The sequence below is a fragment of the Nannobrachium achirus genome, assembly GCF_963921795.1.
Source record: "Nannobrachium achirus genome assembly, chromosome: 15".
Taxonomy (NCBI): Eukaryota; Metazoa; Chordata; class Actinopteri; order Myctophiformes; family Myctophidae; genus Nannobrachium; species Nannobrachium achirus.
Window position 1 is genome coordinate 42,018,642 of NC_137822.1, and position 22,691 is coordinate 42,041,332.

A 22,691-nucleotide genomic window follows, 5' to 3' on the forward strand; every position below is an offset into this window, starting at 1 on the left:
CACGATTGCAAGGCAAAATCTGTAGGAGCGGTGTCCGAAAACGTGTTTTGCAAGAATCGGCCTCATGGTTGCGCTAGAAGAGGGCCATGTGAGTAATGAGGGGTGGAGGTTGTGGTTTGGCAGCCAAAGAGTGTGTGTGCAAAGTTTGGCATGGATAGGGGAAACGGTGATGGAGATATGAGTAGGGGAAAAGAGGACTGTGGGAGAGGGAACCCAATGGCAAATGCTGGTTTTGTACATAGTTTGAGCTGTCTTATTTTGATCTCTTTTGCCTGAACACTGAAAAGGTGAATAAATCACATGCTTTTGCATCAAAGACTTTGACTTGCTACTTTTGCATATTTTTCCATTTGTGGGTCATGACCGAAATTATAAGGTCGTGGGTACAAGCGGCCGAATGAGTTTTCTCAGACAGGTGGCTGTTATCTGAGATACCCGAGAGAGACTTGGAGTAGAATTGCTGCTCTTACACTTGGAAAGGAGTCAGCTTAGATGGTTTGGGCATCTAGTACGGACGCCCCCCGAGCGCCTTCCTAGGAAGGTCCTCGATGCACATCCCACTGGGAGGAGACTCCGTGGCAGACCAAAGACCAGATGGAAGGACTACATCTCCAAACTGACTTGGGAACGCCTCGGTATACTCCCAGAGGGAGTGGAGGAAGATGCTCAAGATAAGGAACTCAGGAAATCTCAGTTGGAACTGTTACCCCCGCGACTTGATTCCGGATAAGCGGTTAAAGATGGCTGGATGGATGGACAGCAAACAACAACACAGATTTTCCCATTTTACAAATACTGCATTTTTAACTATGTAATCAGGTGATACCGATATGATGAATGATTAATCACTCATCCATAGTCCTATTGAAAGTGTTGAGAGACGGCTTCCGGTTGAGACACCAGCAGGATGGCAGCATAGTTAAGACGCTCCCGAAAAAATATCGACAGAAAGCCCTATAAACAGCGAAATTAGTAACCAAAGTACATCTAAGAGAACGAGAGAGGGGCTGAAATGCCTGAGACTAGGTTAAACACCAGAAAATCCAGCAAGAATCAGGATAAACAGGATAACGACGCGAGGAGTCGCAGCATTTCTCCTGAATACCATGATGTGAGCCAAGATGGCGGCGCGACAGCCCTGGCCTGGCCGGAGGACAAAACAGATGCTATTCTTAAAGAACTGAGGGAATTCAGGCGTGATAACAGGCAGCAACTCGGTGACATCAAGGAGGAATTAAAGAAAACGAACGCAAGAATGACGGAGGCGGAGGAAAGAATTACAACGACGGAGGAGAGAATACAAACAACAGAGGACGTCACGTCAGAAATGCTAAAGTTGCTAGCCCAGTTTGATGCTAGCATCACTGACCAACAGGCACGCTCGATGCGGGAAAACATCCGAGTGTATGGAGTGGTTGAAGGCTTAGAAGATGGTTCTACAATGAATGATTTTGTGGAACAACTACTGAAAGAAGGGCTGGGGCTGCCAGACGAGCCACTACACATACAGAGATCACATCGCTCGCTCGGGCCCAAACCACCGGCTGATGCGCAGCCAAGATCGATCGTGGCTAAATTCCTTAGCTTCAAAACAAAGGATATGGTGCTCCGAGTGGCATGGCAGAAGAAAAGGTTTGTGTGGCGGGACCAACAAATAACACTGGACAATGACTACCCCGCTCGCATTCTCCACAAACGCCGTGAGTATCAGGAGGCACGCACAATACTGCGTGATAAAAAAATAGCGTTTAAAACCCTCCACCCCGCCCGATTGAAGGTGGAGTACGCGGAGGGGACCAAGATATACGACACGGCGGTGGAGGCGACGCATGACATGGCGAAGAGAGGCTTCCCCGTCACTGTGATTCAAGCCCCGGAGACAATGATGGAGAGGATTCGACAACTGACGTGGCAGAAAAGCACCCGGCGCAGGGAGAGGAGACCACCACGACCGAGACCCAGAGTGAGCTACAAGGAGAAGCTGCAGACCTTCAGAAGGGTTACTCCACCACCATCCAGAGAACCCCTGGGGGGAGAGGATGAGGACGGCGAACAGCAGGACGGCGAGCGGGTGGTCGGCATACAGGTGGACGACGGCGAGCAGGTGGACGGCGGCGAGCGGGTGAACGGAGCAGATGCCAACGGTGGTAATTAATGTCAGTTGGGTGAGATGATGAGAGGGCTAGTGCCCTGTCCAAATTTGACTGAGTTGTGTATGGGAACAGGAAAAATGCTGTTTTGTTCTCTGTTTTTTATTTCCGATTCTGATGGGAATAGAATAGTAAATATTATAATAGATATAACCAAAGTACCAAGGCGAATACATTTCAAAGACAATTAGAGGATCGGGTATTTTCCTAAATGGGATCTGACTATGTTGTTAACTCTAAGGCCTCCCTCAGTAGGCTTAGAGAGGGGGGCTTACATTCTTTAGGCTGGCGTAGGGTTATAGTTGAGACCTCTACCTTGGAGTCTGAATGTGTGTTATTGTGTGTTTTTGATTCGAGTGTTTGTATGGTTTTGTTTTCTTTTTATTTGCAGTTTTGCAGGGCAGCAAAGGGGATGTTTTATAACAAAGTAATGTACATGCAGGGTATAACCTAAATGCAAGACATAAGATGTGTATCATTTAACGTTAATGGTCTAGGTAGTCCGGTTAAGAGAGGAAGGGTGTTGTCAAAATTAAGAAAAGATAAGGTACAAATAGCATATCTACAAGAGACACACCTTAACGAAATAGAACATACCAAATTGGTAAAGGGAGGATTTAAATATATTTTTTCATCGTCTTATAAATCTGGTCATAGGAGAGGGGTGGCAATATTGATCTCTCGTACGGTAAACTATGAACACATATCAGAGGTAAAAGACAAGGAGGGCAGGTTCGTGATGATAATAGGTAGAATAGAGGGTGTTTTAATGACTCTGTTGAATATATATGCCCCCCCGGGAAGTGAATGGTCCTTTTATAAACAGATATTTGATTTAATGGTGACAAAAACCCAGGGTATTCTGATTAGTGCTGGGGATTTCAATCAGAGGCTGCAACCACATCTGGATGCTTCTGGGGGCGACCCAGTGCCTAAACCTATTGCTAGAAAAATTACTTGGATAATGCAGGAAGTAGGTATTACAGATGTCTGGAGGGAAATGTACCCAACTAGTCGGGATTATACTTACTTCAGCGCCCCTCACTCTATATATGCCAGGCTGGACTACTTTCTTATGTTTAATAGGGACCTCCATAGAATAAAAAATTGTACTATAGGCCCAATAGCATTATCAGATCATAGCCCTATTTATATGACATTGAATATAACTGGAAAACCAATATCTACTCTCTGGAGACTTAATTCAAGCATTATGAACAGTCCTGTGACTAGGGAAAATATGAAAAAAGATATTGAATCATTTCTTGAACTGAATGATAATGGTGAGGTAACTCCAGCTATACTTTGGGATAGTCTTAAGGCTGTAACTAGGGGCCAAATAATTGCCCTGACTTCCCTAACAAAGAAACTACGGAAACAAAAAATACAGGATCTGGAAATTAAACTTAAACATCTACAAAGAGAACATGCAAATAGCCTGGACCCCGGGGTGAAGCGTGAGATGGGGGAAGTGAAAAATGAGCTAGATGAATTAGGAACACAAGAAATAAAAAAGTCACTATTATTCACTAGACAACGGTATTATGAGGTGGGAGGGAAGTCAATGCGTCTTCTAGCCTATAGACTGAGAAAGCAACAGGCCGACAATACCATCCATAGGATCAAGAACCCTGAAACGGGGAAAATGGAGAGCAGCCTAGAGAAAATTAAGGAAAGTTTTAATACATATTATAAGAAATTAGACTCCCAGCCAAAAGATGTTGATGAGCTCAAAATTGAAGCGCTTCTTTCATCTCTCGACCTACCCTCGGTAACAGAAGGCCAAAACAAAGCACTACTAGCCAAAATAACAATTGAGGAAGTTGAGTCTGCTATTTCCAGATTGAAAACAGGAAAAGCCCCAGGACCAGATGGGTTCTCGGCCGAGTACTTTAAGGGTCTGAAGGACACCCTGGCCCCAATACTTATGAGAACTTTTAACTGGGTAATGCGGACTGGTGAAACACCACCATCCTGGAAAGATGCAGTAATATCAGTTATTCCGAAGGAAGGGAAGGACAGAGCAGAATGTGGCAGCTACCGGCCGATTAGTATACTAAATTTGGATTACAAACTATTTACATCTATCCTGACTCAGAGACTTGACTCCTTATGGCCGTTATTAATAAATTATGACCAAGCTGGGTTCATCAGACAACGCCAGACACAAGACAATATTAAAAGATCTTTACATATTGTAAACCATATTACACAGAGTGGGGAGGAGGCGGCATTGATAAGTTGTGATGCTCGAAAAGCTTATGATTCAGTGTACTGGTGCTTCCTGTTTAAGGTACTAGAGAGGTTTGGATTCCATGAGTCCTTTATTGGAATACTCCAGTCACTATATAAAAACCCGACTGCTAGAATTAAAATAAACGGTGATTTATCAGAACCCTTTAAATTGGAGAGAGGAGTCAGACAGGGAGACTGCGTCTCCTGCGGGCTCTTCGCCGCGTTCATTGAACCACTAAGCCAAATGATCAGACAAAATCAAAACATTAAGGGAATAAACATGGCAGATGGTGAACATAAGCTGGCTCTTTTCGCGGACGATGTGTTAATATATGTAGGCCAGCCCACACAGACAGTTCCCATTTTAATGGAGACACTAGAGGAATTTGGAGCCCTTTCGGGCTATATGCTCAATGTTGACAAGACCCAGGTTATTTCCTTTAATTACAACCCACCTGCTTGTCTAGTGGGCAAGTATAACCTGAAATGGGATTCGGAATCGATACGATACCTGGGGATTGTCCTGCCCAAAGATATCTCAAAATTAAAAGAACTTAATTATGGACCACTAAATGACCAAGTTAAATCGGATGTTGCACGATGGAGCTTGTTACCCTTTCTGGGCCTGAGTGCTAGAATAGATACTGTTAAAATGAACATCCTACCGCGACTGCTTTACCTATTTCAGTCACTCCCAGTGGAGGTGTCATCGAACCAGTTCAAGGAATGGGATAAATTAATATCTAAATTTATTTGGCAGGGCAAGAGGCCTAGGATTAGATATAAAACACTACAGCTGAAAAGGGAGCAGGGAGGTTTAGGCCTTCCATGCCTATATGATTACTATTGTGCAGCTCAACTGAGACCTCTTGTGTACTGGTTCAACACATCATATGTGGCAAGGTGGAAAGACATTGAAAAGGCACTGATTCAAGGAGTCCCCCTGGCAGCAGTAATAGGGGACGAAAAGCTAATTCATAAAATTAGGGATAAAAACAACCCATGGATAAATATATCATTAAAAATTTGGCAAGAAACGGTGAAGAAATTTGGGCTGGGGAAGGGAATTAAAATGCTAAGATGGTGTGCATACGACACAGACTTTCTCCCAAACATAAATGATAATAGATTTAGAATATGGATTGGTAGGGGGATAACATATCACTACACACTCGTACACAAGGGGGTACTCAAGAGCTTTGAATCTGTTCAAAAGAAACATGGTCTTGAAAAATGTGATCTGTATAGATACTTCCAGCTTAGACACTATATTAACCAGGAGGTGAAGGATGCCATGCATCTGGAATCTTCAGGGATTCTGGGGGTATTTCTGTCTGCTGATAAGCCAAACTGTAGTAGGATAATTTCCGGATTATATAATGGTCTCCAACAGAATGACATCGAAGGTACAGCATATGTTATGGATAAATGGCGGGATGAAGGTAATTTTACCATGACCATGGAAGAATGGGAGAAAACGTGCACAGTAATATGGGAAACATCATGTTCAAAGACATGGAGAGAATTTAATTGGAAAAACCATATAAGGTACTTCATAACACCTTTGCAAAAAAGATATAGTGAAACAGGTGCAGACTGTTGGAGATCATGTGGGCAAGGTATTGCAAACCATTACCATGTCTTTTGGGACTGTCCAGTCTTGAGTTCCTACTGGAAGGATATTCACAAACACCTGGAAGCGGTCTTGGGTTTTGATATCCCTTTTCAATTCGACACATTGTATTTGGGTAACCTTCCTTATGAAGAACTAGACAGCAATGACAAGAAATTGCTCTTGATCCTTCTAGTAGCGAGCAAAAAGGCTATCACAAGAAAGTGGATGCAACCACAGCAACCTACTGTGGATGACTGGATTGAGGTGGTCCATGACATATATAAAATGGAAAAATTGACTTACTTAATAAGGGACCAAGAGGAGAAATTCCTGTGGATTTGGGACAAGTGGACTGGATATGTGAGACAGTTTCGATCTGACTTTGGCTGACTGGTCTGATAATGCGGATGTTGGTGCTAAAAATGTAATGTTTGTCCTCTTGTAAATTTGCCTAGACCTTATACCTTTTTCTCACGCATGTAACTGTTCTTGTAATAAGTGAAAAAGTGAAAGCGTTTCCCGTAATGTAACTGCCCTGCTGCTGCTCTTTTTCTTTTCTTTTCTTTTCTTTTTCATTCATTTGTTACTGTTGAAAATTGGTCATCAGAGTTTGTTTTTTATTTTGTTGAAATATTGAAGATTTGTGAATGTAATAATGATGATGATGATCCAAATAAAAACAGAATTTAAAAAAAAAAGAAAGTGTTGAGAGACAGAGAGACAGAGAGAGAGAGAGAGAGAGAGAGAGAGCGAGAGAGAGAGAGAGAGAGAGAAAGAGAGAGATGAGAGATGAGTGTGAAACAGTGCGAGGAAGAAACAGAAACGTAGAGGTATAGACGGTGAACATCACAGCTGTGATGTAATCAGCACAACGCCAGAGTGTGACCTAAATGTTAACTGTTGCATACACACACACGCGCGCACACACACACACACACACACACACACACACACACACACACACACACACACAAACAAAGGCACACACGTCCACACACACACACACACACACACACACACACACACACACACACACACACACACACACACACACGTCCACACACACGCGCGCAGCCGCGCACGCACGCACGCACAGATGGAAAGTGAATATCTGGAGCATTGCCACAGTCTTCTTAAGCCCGACTAATACTCCATCGTAAGACGATGCTGTCGCGCGGCAGAAGTCTGCAAAGATCTGCAGGTTCGCAGAGTTCACGGTGCAAGCTTGCAGACGCAGTAGCCTTTTGTTGCGCGAACACCATCATGCACTGGTGTAGTATAAATGACGCATTAAAATAACCAAAGCACACAGTGAAGGTAGGGAAAGTAGGCAACATTATTTAATAAAACATTGCATCATGCAATGTCCTCCTCCTTATGAATGCATGCATACACATGACAGCATTATGTATGCACTTGACTTCTCTCTCGCTCTCTCTCTCTGTCTCTCTCAATCTCTCTCACTTTTTCACAAAAGCATGAAACTTGCTATGCTTGTTCTTGTAGTTTCGGGCCTTGATTGAACATTTTCAGACATGGAGCCATCACTTCAGATATGGAAAAATGCAATGATCCATTCATGAATAAAAGATAAATCTAAGAAATTCCATAAATTAGAATACACATGTTTAAGGAAGTATTGAAAATAGCCGATCTACAAGCTCACAATGGGACGTGAAGTGTCGCGTTGTGAGCTTGTAGATCTGCTGTTTTCTAGTTTGGGTCCCGGGCAAACGTCTAATTTCTCCTTTGGGTCTCAGCCTGAAAGGTTTCGGAACCACTGCTACACATAGCAGTACATAGTTATACAGCAGTCTGTAAAGGTAAAAACCCCAAAAGGGGTTCCCGTCCCGTTCATTTTAGGCCTAGAATTATTGAATGTTTTAACTATTGAAAAATAGCAGATCTACAAGCTCACAGCGCGGCACCGAGTGCCACGCTGCGAGCTTGTAGATCTGCTATTTTTTGAAAAAGTTGTGAAAATGTGTGCAAATCTTTGAATATATGTATTTTCAATGCGAACGTTTGTAACTCAAATTTTGCTTCTGGGTGGTCCCTGGAACTAAATATTTTGAGATGGGGGTCCGTGGCCAAATAATTATAATTGTGGGGGTCCTTCACATGAAAAAAGGTTTGAGAACCAAGAACAGACTAACTGAGCTCCAGTTAAGTGAAAAGGACCTTTTCTTTGACGATGGCTGGCCAGATTGCTGACATAGAAACATAGGGTTTTTCAAAAAACCTTAGAAGGATTCAAAAGACACTTATAGAATCGGGTCAAAATTCTAATTTTCACGATTTAAAAAAAATAGCAGATCTACAAGCTCGCAGCGCGGCACTCGGTGCCGCGCTGTGAGCTTGTAATATCTGCTATTTTTCAATAGCTAAAGCATAAAATAATGATAAACAATAATGTGTACCCGTTCTAAATGGGTTAAAGAAGGAGGGAAGACCAGGATTCAAACCCATCAAATTCATAGAATAATTAAAGCTGCAAGCAGCAATGACCGGGCCCTCGCAGCTCTACCCACGTCACAAGGCCAGCAGCCAATCAGAAACCAAACAGGAAGTCAACCATTTCGACTAATTAGTGGCGTTTTGGCGCATTTTTGGCCGTTATCACGGGTCGCACTTTAACGAAAGTTTAAAGTTTTTCTCAAAAAAAAATTTTGAGAAAAAAAAAATTGAGAAAAAAATTTGAGAAAAAAAAAATTTGAGAAAAAAATTTTTTTGAGAAAAATTTTTTTTTGAGAAAAAAGATTTTTGAGAAAAAAAAAATTTGAGAAAAAAAAACTTGATAAAAAAAAATTGAGAAAAAAACATTTTGAGAAAAAATAAATTTTGAGAAAAAAAAAATGTTGAGAAAAAAAGATTTTGAGAAAAAAAAATGTTGAGAAAAAAATTTGAGAAAAAAAAAATTTTGAGAAAAAAAAAATTGAGAAAAAAGATTTTTGAGAAAAAAAATGTTTTGAGAAAAAAAAAATTTGAGAAAAAAAAAATTGAGAAAAAAAAAATTTGAGAAAAAAAAATTTGAGAAAAAAAAAATTGAGAAAAAAAAATTTTTGAGAAAAAAAAGTTTTTGAGAAAAAAAAAATTTTGAGAAAAAAAAATTTTTGAGAAAAAAAAAATTATGACACCAGCCGCAAGTCTGTACGACAAACGGTTCATGAGTTATAGAGCCACTTCCTGTTTGGTGAAGGGCACTTCCTGTTTGGCGAAGGAAGCGTCAATTAAGGTTAAGGACTCTTAATCAAGTCATATGATACCAGCCACAACTCTGTAGGATAAACCAGAGCAGTATAATCAGAGAGTGGTGTCACCGCGGGGTCAGAAACAGCGCTGGTCACGTGGTTCATTGTCACTTTACACCTCATAGACTTCAATGCATTTTGTAAACTTCCGGTTCGCCGTTTGTCACTATACGCCAATAGATGTGTGCGTAGAAGATCTGGCCCCATGAAGTGAACGGGAGTGACGCAACTCTCCATTCTAGGGCTCTGGGATAAACGGTTGAAGAGTAACAGCCAAAAAAAGGAACAATCAAGTATGGACCAATCAGAAGAGGGGGCACTTCCTGTTTGGTGAAGGAAGTTTGACCCTTCGCCACGGGCACGCCGTTTTACGAAAACTCACGATTTTGATAACTTTTCATTGTTAAGGTGTCTTGAGTATGCCGAGCGAACTTGAAGTTGATCCGATTAACCCCCTAGGAGGAGTTCGTTAAAGTGCGACACGTGAAAACGTCCAAAAATACACCAAAACGCCACTAATTAGTCAAAATGGCTGACTTCCTGTTTGGTTTCGGACGTGGCGCCGAGAGACTTTTTTGTGAGTCCGGACACAATACAGATGTGTACCGATTTTCGTACGTGTAGGTGAAACCGTATGGTGGGGCTTGAGGCACGAAGTTTTGTAGGGGGCGCTATTGAGCCATTAGGCCACGCCCCCTTTTGATTATTTTTAAATACGAAATTTTTCGCCACTTGTGATGTGTGTGCAAAGTTGCGCAACTTTTGGAGTACGTTTTGCGGCTCAAAAACACGATTCATTCGGCGGAAGAATAATAATCTTTGCAAATACAATAGGGTCCTCACACACTGTGTGTGCTCGGGCCCTAATTAAATAACCAAGAAAATATAAAAGACACTTGCACTGAACTGCTCTGCCAATGCCTGTGTCTGTCCTGCGCTCCTGGGTCCTAAAGCTCCTGTTTTTCCTCACCTGGCCTGCTGGATAGACTCCACCCACTCGTTGCAGTCTGACTCCTCCTCCGTCCGCAGCTCCAGAGGCTTTTGTCCGTCATGGCCGAACACCACCAGGAAGTAGTGCTGCGTCAAAAACACATGGAAACATAGACAATTTGTTAACACTTTGTAAGCCACGGGGAGCCCCTTAATGTTAAAACCGTAGTATATCGCACATCCCAGCAAGGAGTCTCAGCCACGCCGTACTTTCCCGGACTTTGTCATTAAAACCGGAATAAATGACTTTGATCCGAAAATCGGCGATCGTCTAATCTTCCCTAGTCACCGCTCGTCCATCGGTGGCTCGTGGCTGCTCTGACATGAAACAGAAGTGACTCTCATGGCCTCTCCTTCTTTAGCCTTCCTTCCTCCCACCCACTTGTTGTTTGGAAGTTAGCACTAGCAGAGCTGGAGTGCTAGGTGCTAGGCTATCCAAAGTGGACACATCGACTGTTCAGTCACTCCTGGACTATATGCATGGATCGTTATGCGCGCGGATCGCGCACGCGAAACGCACAGGGAGATCGATGGTCGGCCAAAACCACCACTTTATCCCAACGGAGATCGAGAAAATCACGGTGAGCTAATGACCTGGGAAAAAAAGAAAAAGAAAAAACAACGGCGCTGTCCAAGAAGGAGGGGCGGCGGGCTCATGTTTATAAACATAATATTATGTCTCAGATCACAATACAATAATAGAAATTTCACGGCTAATCTACCAACCACCATTCTATTTCGGACGGCAAAGGGTTAATATATTTATTTATCTATTGTTTTTAAATGTGTGGAACCCATTTTTTCACCTGTATATATATATATATATATATATATATATTATATAATATAACCTCGGGCACTACACTCCCGGGATTATGGGGAGAGCAACGGACTGACCTCATGCTTCCTTCTATGCATGAGGAGTCCAAGCCACTTCTTTTCAGCTGACAGGGGGGAGATTCCCCGGTTGGACAATCTTGGGAAGGTGTTGCGACTGTGGGTCGCTATTTAGTATGAAAACTTGCAGCTCATGTCCATCTGTCTGTCACACCTAATGCTCCATATATGGACAAGACACTTGCAAATTGACGTCTGACATCATAGATGTCTGACACCATAGACCACATGAGATTGACACAATATGTCCATATATGGGCATTCCCAGATGATGCCCTGTTAGAGCAACCACACTAACACAATCTCCTATGGAGATCCTTGATGGCATCTGATTGAAATATTATTTGTAAACAACAACACCTTCTTATTCCCATATGAGATACAATAATCCATCACACAGAAATAAGACAGGAGAGTGATCAGAGTGAGAATGGTATGTTTACTATGGAGAGAGAGTATTCAAGACAGGTTTACAGTACATACATAATGGTTGGTTCGTGCTCTCTCTGACAAATTATGTTTTGACATGAGTATAAGTATGGTCATTTCATCAGTCAATGGATGACGTTTCAACAGTTAATAGGATATGTTTCTTGTCCACGAATCACAAGACTAAGAGTCCATATACAGGGTTCCTGGGGGAAGATGTCCTTGCTGGTGTCTGGATGACACAAGCTGAGCCTTAGAATACCAAAACAATTCTCATTGTTTAGGTACTGGCTCCAGGCAGTTGATAAGGTCTGATTTCTACCAGACGGAGACCTTGTGTGTGTACTGTACATTACATGAGTATAACGGGACACAGTCACTGTGTCTTTAGGGTCAAGTGGTCAACAATATGTATTGATAAAAAGATGATATGAACCATAACAAAATACCTATCAGCATCACATTCAGCCTCATGTGGTCTATGATGTCAGACATCTATGACGTCAGACATCTATGTAGTCATCTCCATGTATGGCCAAGACACTTGCAAATTAATTATGTCCATGGCATGCACACGCCCATGTATGAGCTTCTCCCTCTTAGGGTGTCTTACTAGTTAGTGTAGCTTGTGGCAATTGAGTCCAATACTTAGTTCAATGACCATATGGGGCTAAAGAATGGTACTCAGCATCAAGGTTTGGGTTGGGGTTGGCAAGTCCCTGTTTGATTGATTGATTGAAGAGTTTGTTAGCAGTTTGCAATAGAGAAAAGTACAGTTTCATTACAGCGCAACCAGTACAAGGTCAACCAAAAGGAGATCCTAGAAAGCCTTATTTCTTTACACAGGAACCATTTACATGTCCAGGGGATGTGCTTGTACATCCAGCTGCCTCACAAACACACAGACAGACACACTGACAGACAGAAGCACTGCAGGCAGGCAGGCAGGCAGGCAGGCAGGCAGGCGCACGCACGCACGCACGCACGCACGCACGCACGCACGCACGCACGCACGCACGCACGCACGCACGCACGCACGCACGCACACACACACACACACACACACACACACACACACACACACACTAGACTCCTGCAGAGCCTTGGCGTAAAGATTCACAGAGTAATAAATAATAAATAATTGTGTACAGCAGTAACTGCCACACTTTATCCTTCTCTAAGGCTGCCTTTAGCCTGCTGTGTCTTTGTGCATGCCTATAGTATAGAGGGTATGCGTGTGACATCATCATACCCGGAGGTTATGCAGGAACGCCTACTGAGTGGCAAAAAAATCTACTTTCTGGCCTTGACAGCCGATACATCCTAACAGTAAAGTCCTATCTGATTACATTAAACAACATTAAATGATGTTAAACTCACTTTGCCACTCGATATGCCATTCACTTTATGGCCAATACATTGAAGACACGTCAATGATTCATTGCTGAGTGTGTGGCTCTATAATGTTTCACGTTGTTTCATAAATAAGGCATTTGACAGTCAAACGTTCATGTGAGGCTACGACAACATGGGCGGCGAGAGAGAGAGAGAGAGAAAAAGGCTCTGCAATCCCTGCATGAGTATTAATGATGCAAAGCTAGCTACTGTAACTGTAGCGTGTGTGCTGTGGACGCCACAGACAGACAGAGGCTTAAGGGCTTGTGTGTGTGTGTGTGTGTGTGTGTGTGTGTGTGTGTGTGTGTGTGTGTGTGTGTGTGTGTGTGTGTGTGTGTGTGTGTGTGTGTGTGTAGTTATGACTGATTTATATGTATTGTTGCATGCCGGGGTCATGCTTGTAGATCTGATATTTTCAGTGCAGTATCAATACTGCAATGTAGAAGTAGTCTGTTACAAGTAAAAGTCTAGAATTCAAAATGTACTTGAGTAAAAGTACCAAAGTATTGGCATCAAAATGCACTTAAAGTACCAAAAGTAAAAGTACAAAATGTTTGAAAATAGCCGCTCTACAAGCTCACAACGACATGTTGTGAGCTTGTAGATCTGCTATTTTCAAACAGCCTATGTAGAAAATTAGGCTAATGTGGTTCATGTATGTTTTATAATATAATAATGTATATCTGTTAAGTAACACAAGTTTTCAAATAATTGTAATGTTGTAAAAGTACAATATTTGCCCCTGAGATGTGGAGTAGAAGTAAAAGCATTGCAAATTGGAAATACTCAAATACCATTTTCAATATTGAACTATGTCATCTAACATATAATTAGAGAGAGAGGTCAGTCAGTCAGTAGGTCACAAAATGCACAAAATGCATTATCTATTCACTCGCTTCAGCGACTGATCTCAAATTTAACATGGCATTGGTCATTAGCATTATACACACGGTGACGGAGCCCGAATTTCATTTTTCCCAAATTCTAGCGATTTATTAGCGTTTCTTCACTCTACAGCTCTACAGCCTGTTGTCAGGGTTACGGTCCGTTCCTCCAGGCCATGGGATCTGTAGCCCCGGGCCCACACACACCTCTCTCACAGTTAGGAATGTTGCAGTCTCTCTCTCTCTCTCTCTCTCTCTCTCTCTCTCTCTCTCTCTCTCTCTCTCTCCATGGGTCACGCATGCAACGGGTGATGTGTGTCTCATCTTCCAACGGGTATAGAAAACTTATGTGGAGCAAATACATCCTCATACTTCTATTCACCTAATTTTGCTGTTAAATTATTTGTATCCATCATAAATATACACTCCTCCATGGGCTGCTCCTTACATTATGATGCTCCCACATATTCTCACGCACGCACCATGCAGTTACAGTTACTTTCCCCAAAACCCACACTCTGCACATATTTTGCAGCACATATATTCGAACGGGTAAGGTCTAGTTAATATAACTTAGAGGAGTTATGTGGAAATAGAAAAAGAAATCCTCCCCATGCCCTCCGGATCTGACTCTCGCCGCCATGTTCGCCTGCATCCAAAACAAGGTCCACGTACATCTCCATGCCTACGGCACCAACAGACTGGTGTCTCCATAAAAACACCAAAGCAACGTGTTGCCTAGAAATGGAGGATTGATTTTGGGGTTTGTATTGTAAAGTACAACGGTGTGATGTCATCAAGTTGTACTTTACAATACAAACCCCAAAATCAATCCTCCAGTTCTAGGCAACACAGAAGGGGGGGAACTTTTTTTTTCTATTTCCACACAACTCCTCTAAGGTATATATTAATGACATAGTTCAATATTGAAAATGGGTGGTCTCCCCCTTTAAGTACCGTACATTTTTTTTAAAGATTTGTTTTTGGGCTTTTTATGCCTTTATTCTATAGGATAGTAGACTGACAGGAAACGGGGAGAGAGATGGGGAATTACACGCGGCAAAGGTCGTCCGGATCGGGAATCGAAACAGCGACGCCAGCAGGCATCATAGCCTAGTATGTGGTATGCGCCTTTACCACCAGGCCAGCGGGCGCCCCTACTTAAGTACATTTACTTAGTTGCTTTACACCACTGGAAATTGGCAGACTTAAAATGTCGATTTCATCATAATAGCCATACCTACAGTACCGATATGCCTGCATGCATGTGTGTGTTTGTGCATGCATAATGTGTAAGGGAGGTCTTACATAACTACAGTAGGAGGGCTTCTGCAGCGTTAATGCAGAATCCCCTCTCCACATGCTTCCCCCCTCCCCTCCCCTCCCTCCCCTCCCCTCCCCTCCCCTCCCCATGCTGGCTTTAAGCTGCAGGATAACAATAAGAGACAGACAGACTGGGGGGGCTTAAAGCCACGGGTTTCCCTGTGCCCTGTGTGTCACACAAGAATCAGCCAGCTCATCTGTCTGGCATTTAATGTAATGTAATGTTAAACCAAGACAAAGGACAAACAAGGGCGCAGCAGTTTTCTCTAAAGTTCAATGTAATGTAGTGCACCACACCAATAGTTCTCAAACTTTTTCATGCTTTACCTGTTCCTCAACACTGGGCAAAGCTGTGATGCACGGAAGCGGGATCGAACCCGCCAGACCACTCGCCAGACCAACTCACAAACCGTTGTGTCAATAGGGCTGAGCCCGATAGGCAGGGCTGTTGTGCGCTGGTTCATGGCTGAACTAACTATGGGGGCTACACTGACTGACACCCTTTTTCCACCCTGCACTGAGGTTTATTACTGTAGTTCCACCTTTAGGACGTACAGTATCATTCTACTCCAGGGGTCTTCAACGTTTTCAGGCCAAGGACCCCTTAGTTGAGAGAGAGATGAAGCAGGGACCCCTCACAACCTGTTCATAGATTCCATATTGTTTCATCGTTTGACAGCACAATCATCAGTGTATTTTGGATTAATGACAATTTGTGTTTTCAGATATTTACACTTAACACGTTTCTATCACACAAAGATTAACATCTTGCTGGTTGCTACACTACCTGACTTGCTTCCTAATGTGGTTTAAACCATTGGTTCTCAAACATTTTCAATTCAAGAACCCTCATCTGAAATTATCTTATGCCAGGGATGCCAAATATTGTAACATTTTCACAATTTCTTCAAGATTATTATGAAAATAGCAGATTCATAAGCTCACAACGTGTCGCAACACAACACATTGGTAACTTGCAGATTGGCTATTTTCAAATAGCCAATATACTGTAGCTGTTGAACACACACGCATGCACACACGCAACACATAAAGGTCTGTTTGGTTCCAGGCATTTCAGCCTTGAAGGTACTAATTCATTAAAGGAGTAGTTCACCACCAAAAGGAAAATGTTTCTATTGATTACTCACGTCATGGAGAATTGAGTTCAATAAAATAAATTTGTATTTGTTACATTCCAAAGACAAAACATTTATTATAGTAAATTTATCCCCATTGATTCTGGATGGGGACCCAAATGCGTTCGGGTCCCCATCCGGAATCAATGGGGGTAATTTTATTGTGATCAAATTATTGTCTGAATGAGACAAAAAAACTAAAAATATTATTGAACTCAAGTCTCCATGGCATGAGTTATCAATAGAGAAAATGTCATTTTGGCAGTCAACTACTCCTTTAAACACAAAAGGAAACCTTTGTGTATTGAAAAGAACTGCTCAAATGCACCGCTCACTTCAAACTGGGTTTGATTACTCCTTCAGATTTGGTCCGAACGCCGCGTTCATATTCCACCCTGATTGGCTAAGATTGACTTCTAATACCTGGCCTGGCAGAGTCCTTTATTGTTCTAGGTTATTTACACGCCACCTTACATAACATTTGCCCCAGGCTGTTGTGTTCTAAAACTGTGCCACTTCAACTATCAACATTCATCTCCATGGCAACGCTTCAATCAGCTGGTCTGCATGCTGCATGTTGGAGTAGTCTACAGCTGGGGTCTTCAACAGGGGGTCTGTGACCCCTAGGGGGTCCTCATTACTACAGGGGAGCAAATTTCTTATCTGGGGGGGAACATTAGCCGAAAAGAGCCGATCTACAAGCTCACAACACCTCGCGCTGCAAGGCACTGTGAGCTTGTTGATCGGCTATTTTCGGCAAAGAGGTTTTAAGTGGTATTGAGGGTTTAAGTGGGGTTAACTGTCTGAAAATACACATTAACATGAATCCAACACTGATGATAGTGCTGTCAAACAAGTCTATGAAGCTATCGATGAAATCTCTGAAAAAGTGTAGTTCAATCCAATATGTAGAGTTGTAGTGGGTCCCTCTCTCTCAGCTAAGGAGTCCTTGGCCTGAAAAACCTTGACGACCCCTAGGCATCAACAGCCATCACAGTATGAGTTGGTAAAGAGATCACAAGATGACTCTAAAAGTATTAACCCATTTAGGCCTAGAATTATTGAATGCTTTAACTATTGAAAAATAGCAGATATGTACAAGCTTACAGCGCGGGACCGAGTGCTGCGCTGCGAGCTTGTAGATCTGCTATTTTTGAAAAAGTTGTGAAAATGTATGCAAATCATTGAATATACGTATTTTTAAAGCGAACGTTTGTAACTCACATTTTGCTTATGGGTGGTCCCTGGAACTAGATATTTTGAGATGGAGTTCCGTGGCCAAATTCATATAATTTTGGGGGTCCTTCACATAAAAACGTTTGAGAACCACTGACATAGTAGTCTCTCAAGAACAGACTACTGAGCTCCAGTTAAGTGAAAAGGACCTTTTCTTTGACGATGGCTGGCCAGATTGCTGACATAGAAACACAATCAGGGATTCAAAAGACTCTTATAGAATCGGTTCAAAATTCTAATTAAAAAAAAAAAAAAAAAATCTAAAATAGCAGATCTACAAGCTCGCAGCACGGCACTTGGTGCTGCGCTGTGAGCTTGTATATCTGTTATTTTTTTTAAATATTTAAAGCATAAAATATTGCGTAATAATGTGTTCAGGCCTAAATGGGTTTTAAAGGAGTCGTTCACCCCCAAAATGACTTTTTTCTATTGATTACTCAAGCCACAGACACTTGAGTTCAATAATATTTTGTGTTTTTTGTCGCATTATGACAAAACTTACGCTTGATTATAGTAAATTTACCCTGATGGTTTCCCCATCCAGTGCCATGCATTCTGGTCTCCATCCGGAATCAATGGGGGTAAATGTACTATAATCACATTTTTGTCTTAGGAATGCGACAAATACAAAAAAATATTATTGAACTCAAGTCTCCATGGTGTGAGTGAGTAATCAATAGAAAAAAAGTCATTTTAGGGTGAACTACTCCTTTAATACCAAAATGAAGAAATACTCTGTTAAGTAAAAGTGGTACATTTGCTTGAGTAAAAGTACAAAAGTATTGGCATAATAATATACTTAAGGTACTGAAAGTACTCAATGTTTTCAACATGTATGAACCTTTCTTAGAAAACATCAAATCTACAACCTCACAAGCTTGTAAATAGAAAATGGTGCATTTATTGTATATAGTGCTCTTTATCTAAAGCGTTTAACATAGATTAAATTCACCCATTCTCACACACCATGCATGCACCAACCTGCTCATCAAGAGCAGTTAGGGGTTCAGAGTCTTGTTCAAGGACTCTTCAACACACTCTGAGGGAACTCGGGATCGAACTGGGAACTAGATTGCTTATTTGGAATAATACAAATCTACAACGTCACCCCCCCACCCTCCCAGAGTCTACATGCTGAAGTGTCCATTAACACTTAAGTTAATTGCTGTATTAGTAGTGCTCACTGCTCCTAATAGTAAGTGCAGGTAAATGCAGACAACAGGCTTCATATGTGCAAATATACAGTGACAAAGAAAATACCCCAAAATATCTAAAAGGAAACCAAGGCATTTATAAAACTTTAATGATTCCCAATAAGCTGCTATTGTATCTACACTTCTGTCATGCAGGGGTGTCACACCAAATTCTGGGCCCTGGGTACAAGGATTCACTGCGGGCCCCCCATGAATGTTCTTCATAGGGAACGCATTATTTTGTGCTTTAACTATTGAAAAGCAACATGATGATGAATATATTCAGCCCTATGTACGGACAGCTCCTGAATAGATATTGTTAACATTTGCACAGCTAAGCTCAAGGGAAGCGGTGAACATCAGTAGTGAGTGAGTCATCAACATCTATTGTGCACGATTTGCTTTAAACTTCTCTGATGTTTTGTCTGCAGGTCTGATGTTGGAGAGAGCTGAAGAGTTGACATGGATGTTGTGTTTTTGTAATGTAATTGATCCTGTGCCTTTCTGTCTGTCTGTCTTGTCAAAACATCAAACCTCAAGAATATTTTTTTCTGCTCTTTTTCCCTCTACACCAAACCTATTTGCCGAAAATAGCTGATCTACAAGCTCACAGTGCATACCAGCACACGGGGGTGTGAGCGAAGCTTGTAGATCTGGTATTTTTTGGGCAAAGGTTATCCTCAGAATAGGGATGCTATTTGGTATTTGGTTACAGTTAAAGGAGGACTTCACCACCTTTCAACCTGTCTTCATATAATAGGTCCACACACTAGTGTTCATAATAAAATAGCATAATTTTGTCCTACTCAGTCTGGGTCTCACGGGAGAGTTGTGGGCGGGTCAGAAATCCATCCACCAGTGACATCATCGTTTGATTTTTTTTTTTTTTTTACAAAATGTTTGAAAAACATATTTAGATTTGTATTATCGCGAGAACAATGGCTTCCATTATAACATTGCAACTTTTCAGCAATATAAAGCCTGCAGTTTCTATTAGCTTGGATTCCCCATTGATGATGTCACTGGTGGATGGATTTCTGACCTGCCCACAAAAAAGAGATTGTCCTATTTTATTATGAACATTAGTGAGGACCTATTATATGAAGACAGGTTGAAAAGTGGTGAAGTCCTCCTTTAAATATTTGGCAGACGCCCAATAGTAGCTCTGAGGACCCCCTAGGGGTCCCGGACCCCCTGTTGGAGACCTCTGTTGTACAGTATGTGTACCTTGGCGCAGCATGTGTTTATGTGCATGTAAATGTTTGTGCTTGACTTGACGTATATACAGTATGCACAGATGGCTGAATCAGACCAAATAAGCACATTCCAGAGGCCTTTTCTCTGTTTTAAAGCGTGGCAAATGTTCGGTTCAGTCAGTCGTGCATGTTTCAACAATAGGTGGGTGCCAGGGACGTGCAGAGAATGTTAGAGAGGCAGGGGAAATATCACAAATAGCAGACCTCCAAGCTCACAACGTGTCACACTGCGATGCGTTGTGAGCTTGGAGGTCGGCTATTTTCGGTGCTTGATAGGCCTACCACACTGAACTGCATAATCAAGTTGAATACTGGAGATGTGGAGTATGGCATGGATTTCTACACAGAGAGGGCAATTCTTTCAACATAAGATGCTGCGTTCAAGTTCAGGAGAGTTTGGACGAGGCAATTCTATTGAATGCTGCCTTCAGGTATAACATGGAAAGAGGGCATTTGCATTTCTTTCACCATAGTAGAAGCTGCATTCATGGTGAGGGCACTTTTTACAGACGGGTAAAAGGGCAGGGGCTCAAGCCCCCAGTGGTGCACGTGCCTGGGTGCTGTCACTCACTCATAGGCCAGTTTCCCTGCGTCTGCTTTGTGTATACAGTAATTGGATTCGGTGGTATAGGCTCAATACGGCAATGTGCAAATACTCTGTTAGGGCACGGTCACATCACACTTTTATTCTACCTACAGTATGAGGGTCGATTCTGTGTGTTTTAGTTTATTCTCATTGCAGAAATCCGCAAATGGCAGCAAACCGCTCCATTCCCATTGAAATGCATTTCAATGGGAAATACCTATAAAGGCAGAATCCGCCCTTATAGGTAGAATAAACGTGGCGTGTGGAAGGCACACGCAATTCCAACCAGCTGGCCAGGGGGAGGCAGTATAGACACCAGGACACCAGACACCAGGGTAACTACTACCTAGCATTGGAGACACAGGGAGAACATGCCAAGTCCACACAGAAAGGCCCTTTCGCCAACCCCACCTTGGGTGTGGGCACGCCCACATTGTCCCTAGGGGGAATCAAATCAAGGGCCTTCTAGCTGTGAGGCGACAGTGCCACCGTGCCCTCCATATCGATTATACAGCCCATCTCTACGATGTACCCTGATGTAACACGTTGTGAGCTTGTACAGTGGATATTGTATTGTCTCTTGCTTTAGTAACCATCATGCTGTATAGAGTGTTTGCTCAGTAACAGGAGTCTCCCCAGCTCTTTAGTAAACATAACATGTTCAGGATCCTGAATGAGAGAACTCACACAGGATACAAGGATAAACATGTGACATTGGAAGTGATGACGACTCAAAGAAATTAACACACACGAAAAACCCAGTGCATGCGTGTAGCCCCCACACTCAGTACAGCCAAGACCCAGCGCACAACAGCCCTGCCAATCAGGCTCAGCCCTATTGGCACGACGGGTTGTGTGTTGGTCTGGCGAGTGGGAGCCCCCGAGTTCAATCCCTGCTTCCAAGCATCACTACACATAGTTTGCAACATGGGCAAGGACGGCTTCTTTTAAAACAGCCCTGAAAATTCACCTTTCAGGAGGACAAAGGGAGAGGTAGTTATGTAAAAAAATAGCAAATCTACAAGCTCACAACGTGTCGCGTTGTGAGCTTGTAGATCGGCTATTTTTGGCAAAGAGATTTGGTAGAGTGGAGAAAAAAAAGACTGTATCAAGTCTGTTATTTACCAGGTCCGTTTTACCAATTTTAGAAGGTTTAAAATAAATTGTACCGGATATGCAGCTCTGCAAATAAAAGGTGAATTGATCCCAGTGCATGACGGAGAATAATTTCACGATAAATATAAATATCCACAATACGATTATTGTGAGTGTTTTTATCACGATAAACGATAACAGCGATTATCGTCCCATCCCTAATCCCAAACGTGAGGTCCTTACTGTGTAGAGTAGGCCCACATACCTGCTGCTGCTGCTTGTCCAGGCCCTCCTTAGCGCCAGAAGAGGATGATGAGGACCCTCCTCCCGCTCCTTTGGGTGCAGTGACCCTCTCACAGCTGCACCCTTCCAGCAGGTAGATGCCCTGGGGCCTCGTGCTCTGCTCGCTCTCAAAGTAGAAGAGCACATTCTGGTAGAGAGCAAAGTACCTGCCGCAGTGGAGGGAAGAAGTAAATGAGTACAATTAATCAAGTACTGCGTGGGCAACCAGACTATAGTAGCCTGCTTCCAGACCATTAGACCCCGCCCACTCTCAGAGTGGACTCTTTCTCTGGTCTGGAGCTGAGTACATGAATCTGGATTTATTTTCGGCTGCTCCAATGAGCGCGGGGGGTGGGGGTGGGTCTAACGAATATCCAATCCGCGCAGCAGTTGAAACGATTCAAACGAAGTTCACACACACAGGCAGGCTGAGGAAGGCACACACACACGCGGACAGGTTGATTTCACCAAGCTGTTAAATTAATGTTGATTACATGTTTCTGGTCGCAGTTCTGTGTGGAAGCAGTCACTGGCACAGACAGAGACACACACAATCACACACATACTCTGCGACCGTGCGTCGCGTCCACCTTGCGTCTCGATTACCGTGCGTCGCGATCGGACGCGCGCGTGCACGCTCGCAAAAAAGTCCCTCCCCCGTAAATCGCTCAGAATAGGCACAGTTTCAGACTACTGCGTGAGTCTGAGATCAGGCTAAGACTATAGTACTTGTCCGGC

The 22,691-nt window shown here is 42.7% G+C and overlaps 1 protein-coding gene across 1 annotated transcript in view; it reads right to left on the reverse strand.

Moving 5' to 3' along the window:
• The window catches only part of rasgrf2a (Ras protein-specific guanine nucleotide-releasing factor 2a), a gene marked incomplete at both ends in the record, with an annotated part of 70,954 nt that overhangs the window by 44,255 nt on the left and 4,008 nt on the right, over positions 1–22,691 (reverse strand). The window contains 2 exons of the mRNA XM_080743231.1: positions 10,222–10,328; positions 21,937–22,120. Coding sequence (XP_080599357.1) covers positions 10,222–10,328; positions 21,937–22,120 — 291 coding nt within the window. The remainder of the gene's footprint in view (positions 1–10,221; positions 10,329–21,936; positions 22,121–22,691) is intronic.